The 14,703-nt window shown below is 40.1% G+C and overlaps 1 protein-coding gene across 1 annotated transcript in view; it reads left to right on the forward strand.

Annotated features, from left to right (window-relative positions):
* Window positions 1-13,941, forward strand: part of ANKH (ANKH inorganic pyrophosphate transport regulator) — a 106,645-nt gene extending 92,704 nt beyond the window's left edge. The window contains exons 9-12 of the mRNA XM_064428221.1: window positions 454-583; window positions 1,194-1,317; window positions 1,905-2,004; window positions 4,314-13,941. Of these exons, the coding sequence (XP_064284291.1) occupies window positions 454-583; window positions 1,194-1,317; window positions 1,905-2,004; window positions 4,314-4,430 (471 nt within the window). The 3' untranslated portion in view covers window positions 4,431-13,941. The remainder of the gene's footprint in view (window positions 1-453; window positions 584-1,193; window positions 1,318-1,904; window positions 2,005-4,313) is intronic.
* The last annotated feature ends 762 nt before the right edge of the window (window positions 13,942-14,703 follow it).

A 14,703-nucleotide genomic window follows, 5' to 3' on the forward strand; every position in this document is an offset into this window, starting at 1 on the left:
GCAGCAAATTTAAACCCCTAGTCTTAGATTCAGGTCAGATCTCTGGGTCTTGGAGGACTTCAAATCTTTAGTTACTGAAAAATTTGATAATCTGTTTAGGAGTACAAGTGTTTTAACCAGATCAAGTGCTGTAAAAATCTGGGGGTTTACTGCTTGAATAACAATAGACCATTCAAATACAACCACTTGCAGAAACCATACAAATTCTTTCTCTATGCATCACGCTTGGTATGTGAGGAAAATTAAGAGTAAGAATTGCTTCTGAAGTTAAGGTATCTGTCTTATGTACACGTGTATTTGAATGCAAGCTGAATATAAATATATAGTTTGTGTATTTACCATTAGTAGAGTTATCTACTCATAAGTAAACAAATATTTTAGTCCAAGAAGGCCTACCTTTTCTTGTGCTTCCCTTCAGAAATATAAAGATTTTTTAAATTTTGTTCTTTCTAGCTCTGTTTTGTGATGTTTTGGACGCCAAACGTGTCAGAGAAGATTTTAGTTGACATAATTGGAGTAGACTTCGCTTTCGCAGAGCTGTGTGTCGTTCCTTTGCGCATCTTCTCCTTTTTTCCACTTCCAGGTAAAAAAATAAAAGGAAAATAAAAGTTCTGTAACCTCAGTGGTTCCTTCAGAGCATAAGCATTGTATAATAAAAGCTAATACTTCTATCAAAGAGCAAGACAAGCTGGACAACCATTATCAAAATGTTTCAGATTTCTAACTCTGTAATTAAATGCAACATCTCTTAGTGTTTTCTGTTTATATGACAAGACAGTTTCATAATAAAGGTAAATTACAAATACAAAAATAAGTACATGTAGATACCCTTTTTGTGCCTGTTACACCATGTGCCACACAGGAGCCAGATAGAAATTTTTCCTTGGTAGAACTTCTCTTTAAGGAAGGGGATAGTTTGGGGTTTTTTTAATGAAGAAAACAGAGTGGATTGACTAATAAATTGGTTTTAAGAGAACAGCTCTTAGAGAACAGCTCATTTTTTTTTGTTTCTTCATTTTCCCAAATCAGTATATTAGAGCAATTTGAACATAAGTTCTACTTCCTTTACCAGCAGTAAGTTTTGTAGTGGTTATTCCTGAACAGTGCTCTCTGCACGGAAAAACTGTATATGAAATGACTGACTTTATTTTTTTTACTATTCTTGCCTCTTTTTCTCCCCTGTTTATGAACAGTGACTGTCAGAGCACACTTGACTGGTTGGCTGATGACTCTGAAGAAGACATTTGTGTTGGCACCCAGCTCAGTGCTGCGAATTATCGTCCTCATCACCAGTCTCATCGTGCTGCCTTACTTAGGGTAAATCATTATTCCTCACAGAACCCCTGGATTTGCTTTCCTCTTCATTCCTCTTCCCTGTCACTTGATAGCTGAATTTGCATAGCTTGGAACATTTTCTCCAAATACTAACCATGGTACAAAGTCTAAATAGTGTCACTATCTGGAAGAGAAACATTTACAAATTTACAAGTGTGACTGCTCTAGACAGGCACAATAGTGATGTTCCTTTGGAAAAAATACACCAATGTCAAAGAGGCAAAAATGTATCTTATGGGGAATTTATTTCCATGTTACTAAACTCACTGTTAAGAAAGCTAATAGAACAATATCTTGTTTATAAGTTTAATAATCTATTCTACAGCACACTGTACAAGACTTTAAATTCTTAGTCCATAATTTGATTCTGTGTGCTTCTTTTACTAAACAGTGTAGCCATTAAAAACAAACAAGTCCTTTAAAATACCAGTTATTCTCTTAGGCAGTGTATTGTGTCTTTGAAGAAAATATTTCTATCATCAGATTGGTTATATATGCCAGTGAAAATGTAATTATGAATCATGCATTCTCACACAACAATGACTGCTTTCTTTCTATGCCTCCAACAGAGTTCACGGAGCCACTCTTGGAGTAGGATCCCTTCTCGCCGGTTTTGTAGGAGAATCCACCATGGTTGCAATAGCAGCCTGTTACGTCTATAGGAAGCAGGTAAGAATTAGTCTCTGTGGGATCTGATGAAAGCAGGCGGTGAATGTATAGTGAATTTTAGTTCAGATTACGTTACACTTCAGCAACGTAACTCCCCAGAATCCTCACTGCGGTTTGCTTCCCTGTCAAGTCTCAGGAGTATGCAGCTTGGCAAGTCTTCGGGTTGAAATAAAACCAAAACATCCCCTCCAGCTGTTAATGGGCACCTAGGCCATGGGACATGCTGGTCTGCAGTCAGAGAGCCTCTGCTCCTCAAAGCACGTGTATCATGGATATCCTGTCCTTACCACCAGCACTTTTGCACTGTATATTTGCTGCTGCAGTACAGCTTAGCACCTTTATGTAGGCACAGGAACTACTCATCCAAGCTTACAATATGTGTATGTATATGTGTATACAATCATAGAATCACCAAATCACAGCATGATAGAATGGTTTGGGTTGGAAGAAAACTTAAAGTTCCAATGAGTTCCAAGTTCCTTCCCATGGAAGGTGTAATGTAATGTTACCTAGTGTATACATTTACATCTGTAGGTATACACTATGTAATACGTATATCTCTGTATATATATTATTGTATATATATATTATTCCTTTACAAAACCAGCTCTGCTGAAAATCAACAAGTACAGGTGCTTATGGTTTTTTGCCATCCAGAGGAGTGGCTTAAAACAACACTACTTCTGCAGCAGTTGACAGTAAGAGCTTATAAATAATTTAACAGTGATTTTTTGCATACTTTAAACACTACAGTCCTACAGTCCTGTGTGGAGTAGTGGTGGAACATGGATTTTGAAGATTCCACTAAATTAGATCAAACACAGAATAAATATTGGCTGGGTGACTGGGTACATTGCAGTACCTGCATGTTGCTCCCTTTCAGTTATGTGTTCAAGGCACCATGTAGGGCACTAGGTCCAGCTCCAAGCAGAACCAGCAAGGTGTGTACATCATTCTGTAGTACAGAAGGACTCTGTGGATGGAAACAGAAAATATAATCTATGCAGTGGCTTTTTTTTAAAATTAGATTTCTTATGAAGTGCCAAGTGGAAATACCCATCACTTCTGTTTTTGAGAAAAAAAATTTAAAAAACAGCCAAACTACAGAAGATGGAATATCTAAAAGCCTTATATTGGAACAACCTAAAATCAGTTTTGATATGTGCTGACAGTACAGGCCATGGCAAGGTATCAAAGTGTACAAGGTTCATAAGGCAGTAGAAGAATCATAATGTCTGTCATGATTAATTTGTCATGTTTGCCTTGGGAACCAAAGAGTAAAACTTTCAGACACTGAAATGTCTTGTCTTGACCTTTGGTTTCACAACATCCTCATTACTAGTTAGTTACCATATTAGCTCAGAGAGTCTTTCTGGCCAGGGACATTGTGCTTAATTTTTCTCAGTGGTGAGTGCAGGTAGTAGGAGTAATAACCGTGCCAACCTAATTTATTCTTTATTCAGTGTGACAGTGGCAGAGCCAACCAGTAGCTCTATTACACCAGGTTGTTCTGACCTGCAGTTGGAGAGCTGCAGATCAAATGTTATGTAGACACCTCTGAAATTTTGGAACTCTGATACACCCATCTCAGCTGAATCAGTAATACCTGTGGGGGATATTTTGTCAGCTGTACAATTGTTTTCAGTAAAACTAGTCAGCCTGCTGAGAAATGGGTAATAAGGAACAGATGCTTCAGCTTGTTTTTTAGGGGTCTGAACTCTTCTTAGCTTTACTAATCCAGGACATCCTGGATGAATCATAGGACTCTTGAATGACCTCCTGCTCCTGCTGGACGAAAATACTCTAATATTACTTTGCTTTGGTGAGGCAAGAGATCACAGTGGATCAGCAGCACTAAGAAAAGCCACAATGCTCACATCTTGTAAAATTCCTGAAGTCTGACATTTGAGAAATTAGGTTGCCACCTCACCTCCCTCCCTAGAGAAGCTTTTCTTCTCTCACTTTTTGTTTTCCTTCCTTTTTTAAAATAAAAAGTCTGTGATGTAAAAGATTCCAGATGCTCTCTTCCCTCCAGTCTTGCTGAAGCTTGTTTTGGATGTCGCTTAGCATAAGAAATGCTTGATTGCATTTATGTTAGAAAGGAGAAAACTGAGCCCCAGAAAGGCCATGGAAATCTTCTGAGTTAAGCCAAGTCATTAGTGGCAAGCCACAAATATGACACAAATATTATAGTTTTTAATAAAATACTCTAACAAACCATATTCTCACTTCTCCCAGTGTCCAGAGTTGATGGGAGTGTGTTCATGCACAGTTTACTGATAGGTTTCTGGATGCTTGTTTCAATCTAGAAAAAGAAGAGGAATGAGAATGAGACAGCTGCAGAAGGTGAAGACTCTGCAATGACCGACATGCCTCACACGGAGGAAATGACAGACATCGTAGAAATGAGAGAAGAGAATGAATAATAAATGGGATGCAATTGTTCTCTGCAGGGACGATTGGAGTGACGCTTCAGCATCTTGTCGTCTCTCATACTTTTTTGTTTGTTCGTTTTTATTTTTGTAATAAAGAGGCCTTGATTTAAAAGGTTTCAGATAAATTCTCTAGCATACTGAGTATGCTCTCACTGATGAGGGACCTAAAAAGAGGTCTTTGCTTCTTTCTTTTTTTTTTTCCAATTGAATTTTTTTTTTTCTCACTCCATGCAAGCGTAAAAGATACAATTGCATCACTGTAGAGTCTTCCTTCCTTATGCATCCACCTTCTCTGGACAATCTGCATTTGTCAACCAAAGCCCTGCTCCTGTGCGCCTGTGCGTGTGCGGACCTGCGCTCGCACGCTCGCACACGCACACCGCCACGTGCCACTGGCTCAATGCTACTGCCATAACCCCACTCCCTCCCCTCTCTCCTTTTCCTTCCTTTTCTTTATGAGAAATGGAAAAGAAGTTTGGAATACAGAGCTTTATTTTACTTGCTTGAAAATGACTTTGCTACATAAACTAATATACTATGGTGAACTATATCTTTTTGTTTGGCCTCATCACTAGAGCTTATACTGCACAGGGTACAAGACAGGGAGGAACTTGGGAGTCTCCCCATAAAAAGTGGAGAAAAACATGTTCCTCTCTCATGTTGAAAGTGTGTGGATGTGTATATACACACACAGGTACATGAACAGAGACATACATATATATATATTTTTATATATGTATATGCATATGATAAATAAAATACACACAGGACAAGAACTCTATTTAGCTTTCATTCCATCAGAAAGATAGTAATCTTTTGAAGAATATAAACATTTAATTCAGAATTTTCTTGAATCATTAAGTCCCACCTTACATATAATTTTCTTTAGAAAAAAACATGCACTTTCCTCTTGTGAAGAGGGTGATGGCAACTGCTAGACTTTGACTGTATTTGAATAAAAGAAAAATAAATATTGACAAGCTTTACCAAAGTTCTTGTCCACTGACCTAACTTTAATTTTTAAAGGTTGATTTGTTCTCTATAATTATTTCTGGTGCCTCTGTATTAAAAATGAATAAGACCAGATAACGTATGCAGGATACCATGCTGATAACATTACTACACATAGTTCCGTGAAAATTTTTATATAGAGATGTACACATACGTGTGTGTGCATGTGTATGCATACTTCTATACACATGCACACACACACAAAGAAATGTATGTTTTGCTATAAGTATTTACCTATGCAGTAGATCAAAATCCATGTGGTGAAGCTCAAGTACTGATGGTCCTCCAAGCTGAAAATTAGGGATTTGGGTGATCTGTCGGCTCTCAAGGCAGCGTTGTGTGGGAGCGAGGAGCAATCCACATCAGCCCTGTGGAGCTGTGCTTGTGGCTGGAGTGCACCTTAAAAAACAGCGTGAGGTCGGGTGGGAGACTCAGGCTGGGTGGAAGTGAAGGCTGTGTTAGAGGTGAGGGAAGCAGAGAGGTTTTGGGTGTCACCAGTGCTGCTGTGGCAGCAGTTTGTGTTTCTGTGCTCTTCTGTGTTTGGCTGCGGGGCAGCACTTGTTACTGGTCTGTAGTAGCTTGGGTCCTTTCAGATTTAATCATGTCAGAGTCTGGAAACCATTATCCTCCATCCTATATCCATAAATCAATTAATTTAAACCTTATTTAGTAAAAGTATATTTTTCTAAGTTGTGGAAATTATTATTTAATTGTGGACAAATTATGTTTCTAGATTTATTTGCCAGGTAGTCCCAGTAGTCAGAGAACTGATCAAAACTAAACATTACTTTAAATGTTTTATCGGTATATGTGTATGTAGACATACACATGTGTATAAATATATATATATATTGTATATTATGTACATTTATTTTAAACTACAATACGTTTCCTATTTTTCCAAGTTTAGCTAAAAATGTCTCTACAAAACTACTGAGGTGACTAGTAACCAGTTATGGCCATCATGAAAGGCATTGTATCAATGAACTTTACATTTTATTGGAAAGATTTGTACCAATTTGTTACATATGCAAATACAATAAGAAAAAAAATTTAGAAATTACTGTGTTAACTGACAGATTTGCTAAATCAGTTTACGGTTAATGAGCAGTGGCATTAGGAGGGTAAGACTAAAACCAATAACCATGTTTGCTGTGTCATCACAGGGTAATACTTTTTGACAGTAGGCTAAAACAAATTCTTTTTAAAAAACCCTCAGAAAAATTAATGTGTGCAGGATGTAAACTGTACACATTCATGAATACAGGTTCTCAAACAGTTATATGTATATAATTTGTATATAGACAGTTACAGATCACAGTGGCCATTTGAGGTCTCCTCTATTCATGTAGTTTTGATTTCTCCAGCACATTTGTCTCCAAGTCCACAAGATGCAGTTTTTCAGGAACTGTAGAGATGAAGCAGGAAAATATTTTTGTGTAATGTTTGTATTTCTTTTAGTACATGACTAAAATTCAAACAGCAGTACTTCTGAAAAATTTTGAGCCTTACCAATGTAGGTTTCAAGGTAATGATTGCACCAAAAAGTAAAAATCTGAAAACAAAGGATAACACTGAGGCTTGTACTTTAGATAAAAGATAAACAAATTTTAAAAAAGTAATTATTGGTCATACAGAGCTAAACTAATGGCACTGTAAAAGATAAATTTTCAATTGTGTGTGTAATACTTACTAGTCCTTTACTTTGCAAGATACTGAATGAGCACAGGAGTGGTCGGATTTGGGCAAGAATTGAAGCAGTGACATAAGGACACGTGCATTGCATCTCTTTCTGCTTCCTGCAGGTCATGTATTTCTTTACATTTCTCTGCTGGATTAACAAAATGTGATGACATTTCTGCAGGGAGTGGTTCCCTGCCAGCCCCTCGTGCTGGTCCCGCTGCTGGGCAGGCAGGGTGCTCAGCGAGGAGGGAGCTCTCCCTCTGTCCCTTGCAGATACCAGGCATGCTTCTGGAATGTTGGCAGGAGCTTCAGCAACCTGCTGAAACCTCCTGCTCCCTGTTAGTGGCAAATGGAGCTGGCCAGTGTGGTGGGCTACAGGCTGGGAGTGAGCAGACATCCTCTGTGGCCAAAGCCCTGGTCAGAGCATCACGGATAGTGTCTCTATCAGGTAGATGCTGGCATATTCCCTGTCCTGCACTTCTTCCTTTCCAAAAGTACTTCCTTGAGTTCTAGTGCAATGGCTTAGCTGTGTCTCTCTTGTGCAGTTGCTTATGAAATGGTTATCTATCTCTGTGGTAATTATTTTGCAATAGAAACCCATCCTGTTTCTGTGTCTGAGAGCTGGAGCACTGTCATCTCAGTGAATTCATGTGGAGACTTGGCCTTTCCAGACTGAATTACATAATTGAAGTTATAATAAAAAGAGGAAAAATGTTGATCTGCATCATACATCTTGTATTTCAGAGCAGCTCACACAGAAGGAAATAAGAGCAGAACACTGATAAGCTGTGGATTAATGTTCCTCAGCTTTTAATAAGTACATAAATTTGTGTTAATGTGTCTTGAGCTTTCGTTTTTCAGAATTAAGAGAAAACATTGCAGGTTTTTTCCCCTCCCTGCCCTAAGCAGGCTCTCCCGCTCACCAAGCACGGGACTTGATGGACAAAGCTCTGCATCTCTCAGCCGGTGCCTGGTGCCTGAAGCCATTCGGGTGCAGCAGCGGGTTCCCAGCCGTGGGGCAGTCCTGCTCCCCATCCCCCCTGGCACAGCCATTCCAGGCAGGAGGGTTCAGATCCCCGCTTGTTTAGATAGAGCCGCCCTAAGTGAAAGGATTGGGTAAGTAACAGAGAAGTCTTCTTGTTTTCCACTCATTTTGCTGCTAAATATTTCCTTTGAGCAGGAGATTTATATCTGGCGCTTGCCTGGTGTTTCACCGAATCTGCAGCCAGAGCAAAACAGTCCCAGACAGAGGCTTGGCTGATGAATGCAGCTGATTCAGGGCAGGCACAGCCCACAAACAGAAACCTTTTGAAGGCAGGAGCGCCTTCTTTTATGGGATGGCGCCGTGTGCTTAGAAAGAAGGCAGAAAGGATGCTTTCAGGCCCGGGCAGCCAGAGGCATCGGGCATGGTTTGGTGCTGGGCTGCAAGGTGGCACGGGGAATGGAGCATCCTGCACTTTGGGCATGCCAGCCCCGCTGCTGGTGAAGTGCAGGACACTGTAGGGCATGGCAAGGGGCAGCATGGGCTCTGCCTCACTGAGGGCTTGTGGTTGTGGTGTGGTTGGCAGAGGCTTGAGTGCAGCTGGTTGTTTCCTGGGGACAGTGGCAGTAACCCTTGGAAAGCCTTGGAATATGTGTATGGGTGTGTATAGGAGAGTGCTGCGCAGGCAAGTTTGTTACGGCCTTTGGATTGTTCCTTGGAACAAGGGTTCAAGTCTAAACATGATCTCAGTGTGGGACTAACGCTAAGCCATTTTTAAAAATTGCAATTGAAGCTACATAAATGAAGTAAATGAAAGAGCAGACCTTATACCATTAAGCTGAAACATGATTTAGATTAGTGAGCTGGAATGGGAGAGAAAGGGGACATGTTGACAATCTTAAAGATACTGTATATCCCTCCTAAAGACAGCAGCATGGTGTGGAGATGAGGGAATCAAAGGGCAGAAAACACCATTTCCCTTCCAGCTGTCCTGGAGAGAGACTGAGGATGAGGAGTAGTGTCTGTGTAACACCACTTCTGAGTATGCTGGTTTCCCAGTAGAGGAGCCTTCAGAGACAGGAGTGTGAAACATCTTTGAGGATGATTGAAGCAGAAATAAAGCAGCATGCAGGTTTTATAATGTGCAGTAAGGAGGCACTACATGTCTTCCTTACAGTTTCTGAGTAACTGGCAGGGCTGCATTGGGGAAATGTCACTTAAGTATTAATTAAACATGACAAAATTATCACAATATTGGTAGCAAATTGGCAAGTCCCAAATACCAGCTTAACCATAAAATGTTAGGATTCCCTTCCTTTGTTCATCTTTGGCTTTCTACTGAGTACAGCAAACCATCTATTTTGAAGGAAGTAAGGTCCTGTGGAGGGGTTGCAGTGCAGAACAGGCTGTGGGGGCTTGTGGTAGAGTCCCAGGCAGGAAGAGGAGCTCTGAATTTGTTCTGTGCCCTGCAACACGCTGTATAGCAGCCTGGCAGCATCGTGAAACAAGGCAGAATTGTTGGCTTAGCAGCAAGCTGGGTCCAAGCGTGGTCACAAGCTGCAGCAGCCCTGCAGGGCAGCGGGAGGGCATGGGATGCAGGGCAGCCCTGGCTCCAAGCTCGGGCTCAGGCAGCTTGTGTGGATTTGCTTTGGAGAGCCAAGTTCAATTGTCAGTGCATAGATGCAATCCTCAGCAAAACCACTGCCAGACCTCTCAGTAATTGGCACCTTCTGAACAAAAAGGCCAAAGACAAAGTACGGGGGCAGAGAGCTCGAGCTTTAAGCTCGGCTTGGAGCACAGACTTGCACAGAAGGGCTTTTTGGCTGCAGCTCCTGCAAATTAATTGTTGGGTTAGAGAATGAGCTTCAGTCTCAGCATTTCATAACCATGACATGCAAACCATCTCAGTAAAACAGAAGGATGGCAGTATATTTCTAGGTGCTCTTTTGTCTGTAATCCCGAGGGGAAACTTTTCTTTAGTTTTACCAAACCTTGTCACTGCTCAAATCAATTTATTAGTTTTACCTCATTGTTTTCTGTCATTCCAAGTCCAGTGTCTTCAGATATTTCCTCCTTTTCGTCTAAAGGTTCCTGCTAGGCTTATTTTGTCTGTTGACATTTTGAGAAGAAAAATGTAATTGTCATGCTGACTGAATGTCAACTAATGCTGTGATTAAAAAGTAGCTTACCACAAAACTCTTCTTTGATGGACTGGTTTTTACTTCACTTTTGATAAGCTGGAGAGTCAAGAAGTAGAAGGAATTGGGGGGAATCTTTATCTAAAATCAAGAATTAAATGAGTTAATTCAAGTTAATTTCTTAACTCCAGCCACCTTGTAACTTTCTAGTGAAACCCTTTACCCAGTCTATTCCAGCAAAGTTAGCAGTGCATCCCCAGAGCAGCACAGAATAGTTTGAGACATGCAGGTTTTGTATATTTTACAATTGAATATATAATTAATTGAAAAATCTGGTTAACAGGGGTAATCCATTAGGTTTAAAATTCATCTGGACATGAGCAGCGTGGTCCAGTATCAAAGGTGGCCCTGCTTTGAATGGAGGGGGACATAGCAAGAAAACTGCCTGCAATCCCCTTACAACCTAAATTGTTCTCTGATTCAACCAGGAACCTTGAGAGGTCCCTTCATCTTAAAGGCCTTAAGATTGCTTGCCTTTTTTTAGGCTTTTAGTTCAGGATTGAGAGAGAGACAGTGCCTAATAGGGGCCTACAGTGTAGATATGTGAGAAAAAATGTTGAGCTGCACAGATTCTTTTGCTGATGACAAAACTTTGGTATTACAGAGCCAGCTTTACAGCACCCTCCTACCCTCTGGGAGCCCACAATGAGAGCAAAGCAAAAATAAGCTATTGTATCTGCAGATAAAGTATTTGAGTACTGTACTGCACTTCTCCCATTAACTCTCTAAGTAAAACTACCCAAAACCAGCAGGCAATTGCACTTATTACCTGATCCTCCCACCTCTCTTCGTGTGCATCATTCAGCATTTTAAAAATGCTACCCTTTCTCATAACTCCCCTTTCTAATCAAGGTAATGCAAAGTAAATACTTACATTTATGTAATAGAATGGCTTGGCCTATCTGTAAATGACAGCATATAAATCCCCTGTTAGGATTGGATGTAAAAATTGGAACAGCAGCTTTATCCATAATTCATCAAAAAACGCACAACAGAAATGCAAAGAAAAAAATGCAGAAGTGAAAAAAATAGTAATTTCATTAGCTTTTAAGGAGACTACTGCCTGGCTGGCAACTAAGGTGTATGTACACACGCAGAAAAGAGCAGAGCCTGGAACTAACCTTCATTGCTCAGTTTTGTAGTTTGCTCTCCAAAGCAAATGTAACTCTGCTTTTGTGTCTATTATGATAAACAGAAAAATCCCTCCTAAGCTACAATGAAACAATTGGAAGGCTACAGGCAATAAATTAACTGGTTACTTAGATCAACTGATTTTATCCACCAAGTTTGCAAGCACCATGAAACTGCAAAAGCAAAATCTTGAAAAACATTAAGGATACCTAATTTTGTAGATGACATTTCCTTGCTTATTACCATCAACAAGTTTTTCACTTGGTTTAATAAAATTATTTGCAATATCTTGCTATATTTTCAAAAAGCAAATGCACAGGATGCAAGGCTTAACCTGTGTTTTCAAATGGCAGAAACAGCCCCTGCTATCATAAAGGCAATCAAGCTCATATCATGTCAGGTTTTGATCTTTCAGAACATTGCTCTGTCTCCTCCCTTATTTTAGATAATTTAGGTTATTTTGTGGTTACTGCCACTGCCTTAGTTTTGTGAACCAAACACCTATGGAAGGTTTGTGAAACACCTATGGAAGGTTTGTGATGAGACTTGAAGTTGGGATTGCAGGGAGTCTCAAAGCCCTCTGCTCTGCTTGTGCTATTTGACAGGGAATTTTGCCACCACAGGCCACAGAAATTCAAAGTGGCCTTGGCTCTCTCTGGTGGAATGGCTGAAATGCATTTCATGGGGTTTGGGCAGCACAGCTGAGCAGCATTCCCTTTGAGAAAGACTTGTTTCATCTGCATGGGACAGAAGGCTTCTGAGAGTGCCTGAGGAGGAGCACATGTGAGTGTAGAGGACTGAGTGTGTACACATGGACACAAAGGGACAAGTGGCTGCAAATGAATGAGCTGAAGTGTCTTTTGCAAGCACCCTGCACTGTGTTACCCTGCCAGGACCATACTGGAGGGCAAAGAGAGCAAGAAGCCCTTCTTTTATCATCTTTAGTGAAAGCTTCTCTGTCATTTAAAGGTTACTGGCATCTTAGTAGATCCTAGTTACTAGAAAACACAGACTTTGTAGTGCTAGGAGCACAGCAGAGAGCAAACTCCACTGTGCCCTTTGCAGTGGAGAAGCCAGTGTCACACAGCCTGCTCTCTGCAGCTTGGCACACTTGAGCAGGGCCAGCCACAAGGTCAGTCTAGAAGGAAAGTACAAACCTTGAGCAAACCTAAAGTACAGAGCAGCAGCCAAGAACTGTTCTGTCTTCACAGCAGGAAGTCATCATGGAGAACCAAACTGTGTAGTGGTAACTCCCAGGAAGTCTCAGTTCTGATGCAATTTCTGAACAAGGATAGCTTTGGCCATATCATGCAAGGTCAGACTGCACCATTTGTAAAATGATACTACAAGCACAGAGGGTTCTCCAATCTCAGAGGGGTGCTATAAGGATAACATTCACTAATGCTGGTGAAAGATGCTTGGATACTACAGGGAACAGTGTCACAGAAATGCCTAAAAATAATGAATTCATATTTGCATGTTCTAATTGTGCCTTTGGGTTCTCTAAAATTGACTTGTTTTTAGTTTTATAGAAATACTTTTAGAATTGAGAGTGAGAAGTAGTGTCTGGAAGCAGCATCCTAAAAAAAAAGGCAACCTAAAATCTGAAGGGTCTTGCTCAGAAAAGAGGGGAAAGGAAGCTTGGGAGCCTCATCTCTTCCCAGCCTGGCCCTCTGACCATGGATTATTCTGCAGGACAATATCTTGTTTTGTTCTCAGCAGGCTAACAGTGCTGAAAGAGGGAAAAGCAATAGCTAGCCACACTTCCAAAGTTGCCCTAGGATTAAGGTTAATTCTTACTCAACACACTTCTCTAGGGAAAAGGCCCCATTTTTCAGTTTGTTCCTATAATTTGAAGGTAAATCTGAAAACTAGGCAAACACATATTTCACCTGAGAGGTATCAGTGGGTTTTCATTTCTTTCAGAATATCATTCAGCATCAACATCAGATTCTTTCTTAGGATAAAGCTGTCTTTATGCAAAGCAGTGTGCCTAATAGCCATCCTCGACTACTTAAACAAGTCAATTTTGCAAGGACTGTAGCTGTCAAGCCAGAGCACTGTTTGGAACTACAGTACAGGGATCCTAGATTTTAAATGAAATGTTACCTCATGCATCATTTTCTATCATACTTGTGAAATTCCAGTTAGTTTATCTCAAAATAAATGTTGCTTTCTGTAATTTGTACACATGCTAAAGCTGCTGGTATGTTTTTTTAATAACTGTTCTGCTTTGCTTTAAACATGTGGGTTTTCTTTAAACAAAAATGAAGGTTAAAACTTTGTACATTTTTAAGATGATTGCTAAGGTCAGAAGTATAAAAGTATATGTTGCATTAAAATTGAGTGCTGTTTATGTATTTAACATAGATGTATGTTTTTGCATTGTTAAAAAGAACAATCCATGCTTTCTTTGAGGGGGATCTGTGCTCCAATATTGTCTGATAGCTTTCATATTCTAATTACTTTAATTAAAGTTCTAACAGTTTGCATATGATTCATGATTCTGATTTCTTCCATTTTATTAAATCTGATAATCTGACATGGTCTAAAATGCTCTTCTCATTTGGAACAAGCAAAATATACCTCCTGGTGAGAAATTAATCCAACACTCAAATTGTTTTTGAATTACGAGCATGATGCTGCCAACTGCAAGGTCTTAACTTGAAGTTCATGAAATCCAAAGGTAAAATGATGCAAGAAAAGCTCTTTATTTCTACAAAGCCTCCAAGTGTCGTTGATATGGAAATAACATAGTCAGAACACTTTTTCCATACCAAATCAAATACTTTTATCATTCCTGTTAAACAGACACTTAGTATTTAAAGGGACAGCATTATTCTCATCAGGCTAAGGCAAACTCAAGTGTCAGGAGAATATTCATCCATCTGGCTGGTCACCAAAGCTGTTCTTATGAAGCTGCAAAAGCATTTTTAATCAAAAATGGATTTTTATTTTGATCGCATTCCTTAAGTATTCCCAAATGACCAAATGTGAGCCACTCAGAGCCAGTGAGAAGACTGGCTTTTAGTGTTTTGACACTTGAGCAACCACTGGTTTTAAAATGGTCTTGGAGAGGTACCATGGTAAGACTCTGCTCATGACCTCTTGGGATTCTGGTGCCTCAGCTCTCCTTATACTGGCCCACAGCAGAGATCCAGCCTTAGGGTTTCCTGCACCTTGTCAGCCCTTCAGTTCCTGCCTGTTTCTTCTTGTCTCCTCCTTTTTGGGCTCCATGACCACCCTCTCATGCCCCTGC

This window comes from Passer domesticus, chromosome 1 (assembly GCF_036417665.1).
Source record: "Passer domesticus isolate bPasDom1 chromosome 1, bPasDom1.hap1, whole genome shotgun sequence".
Classification (NCBI taxonomy): domain Eukaryota; kingdom Metazoa; phylum Chordata; class Aves; order Passeriformes; family Passeridae; genus Passer; species Passer domesticus.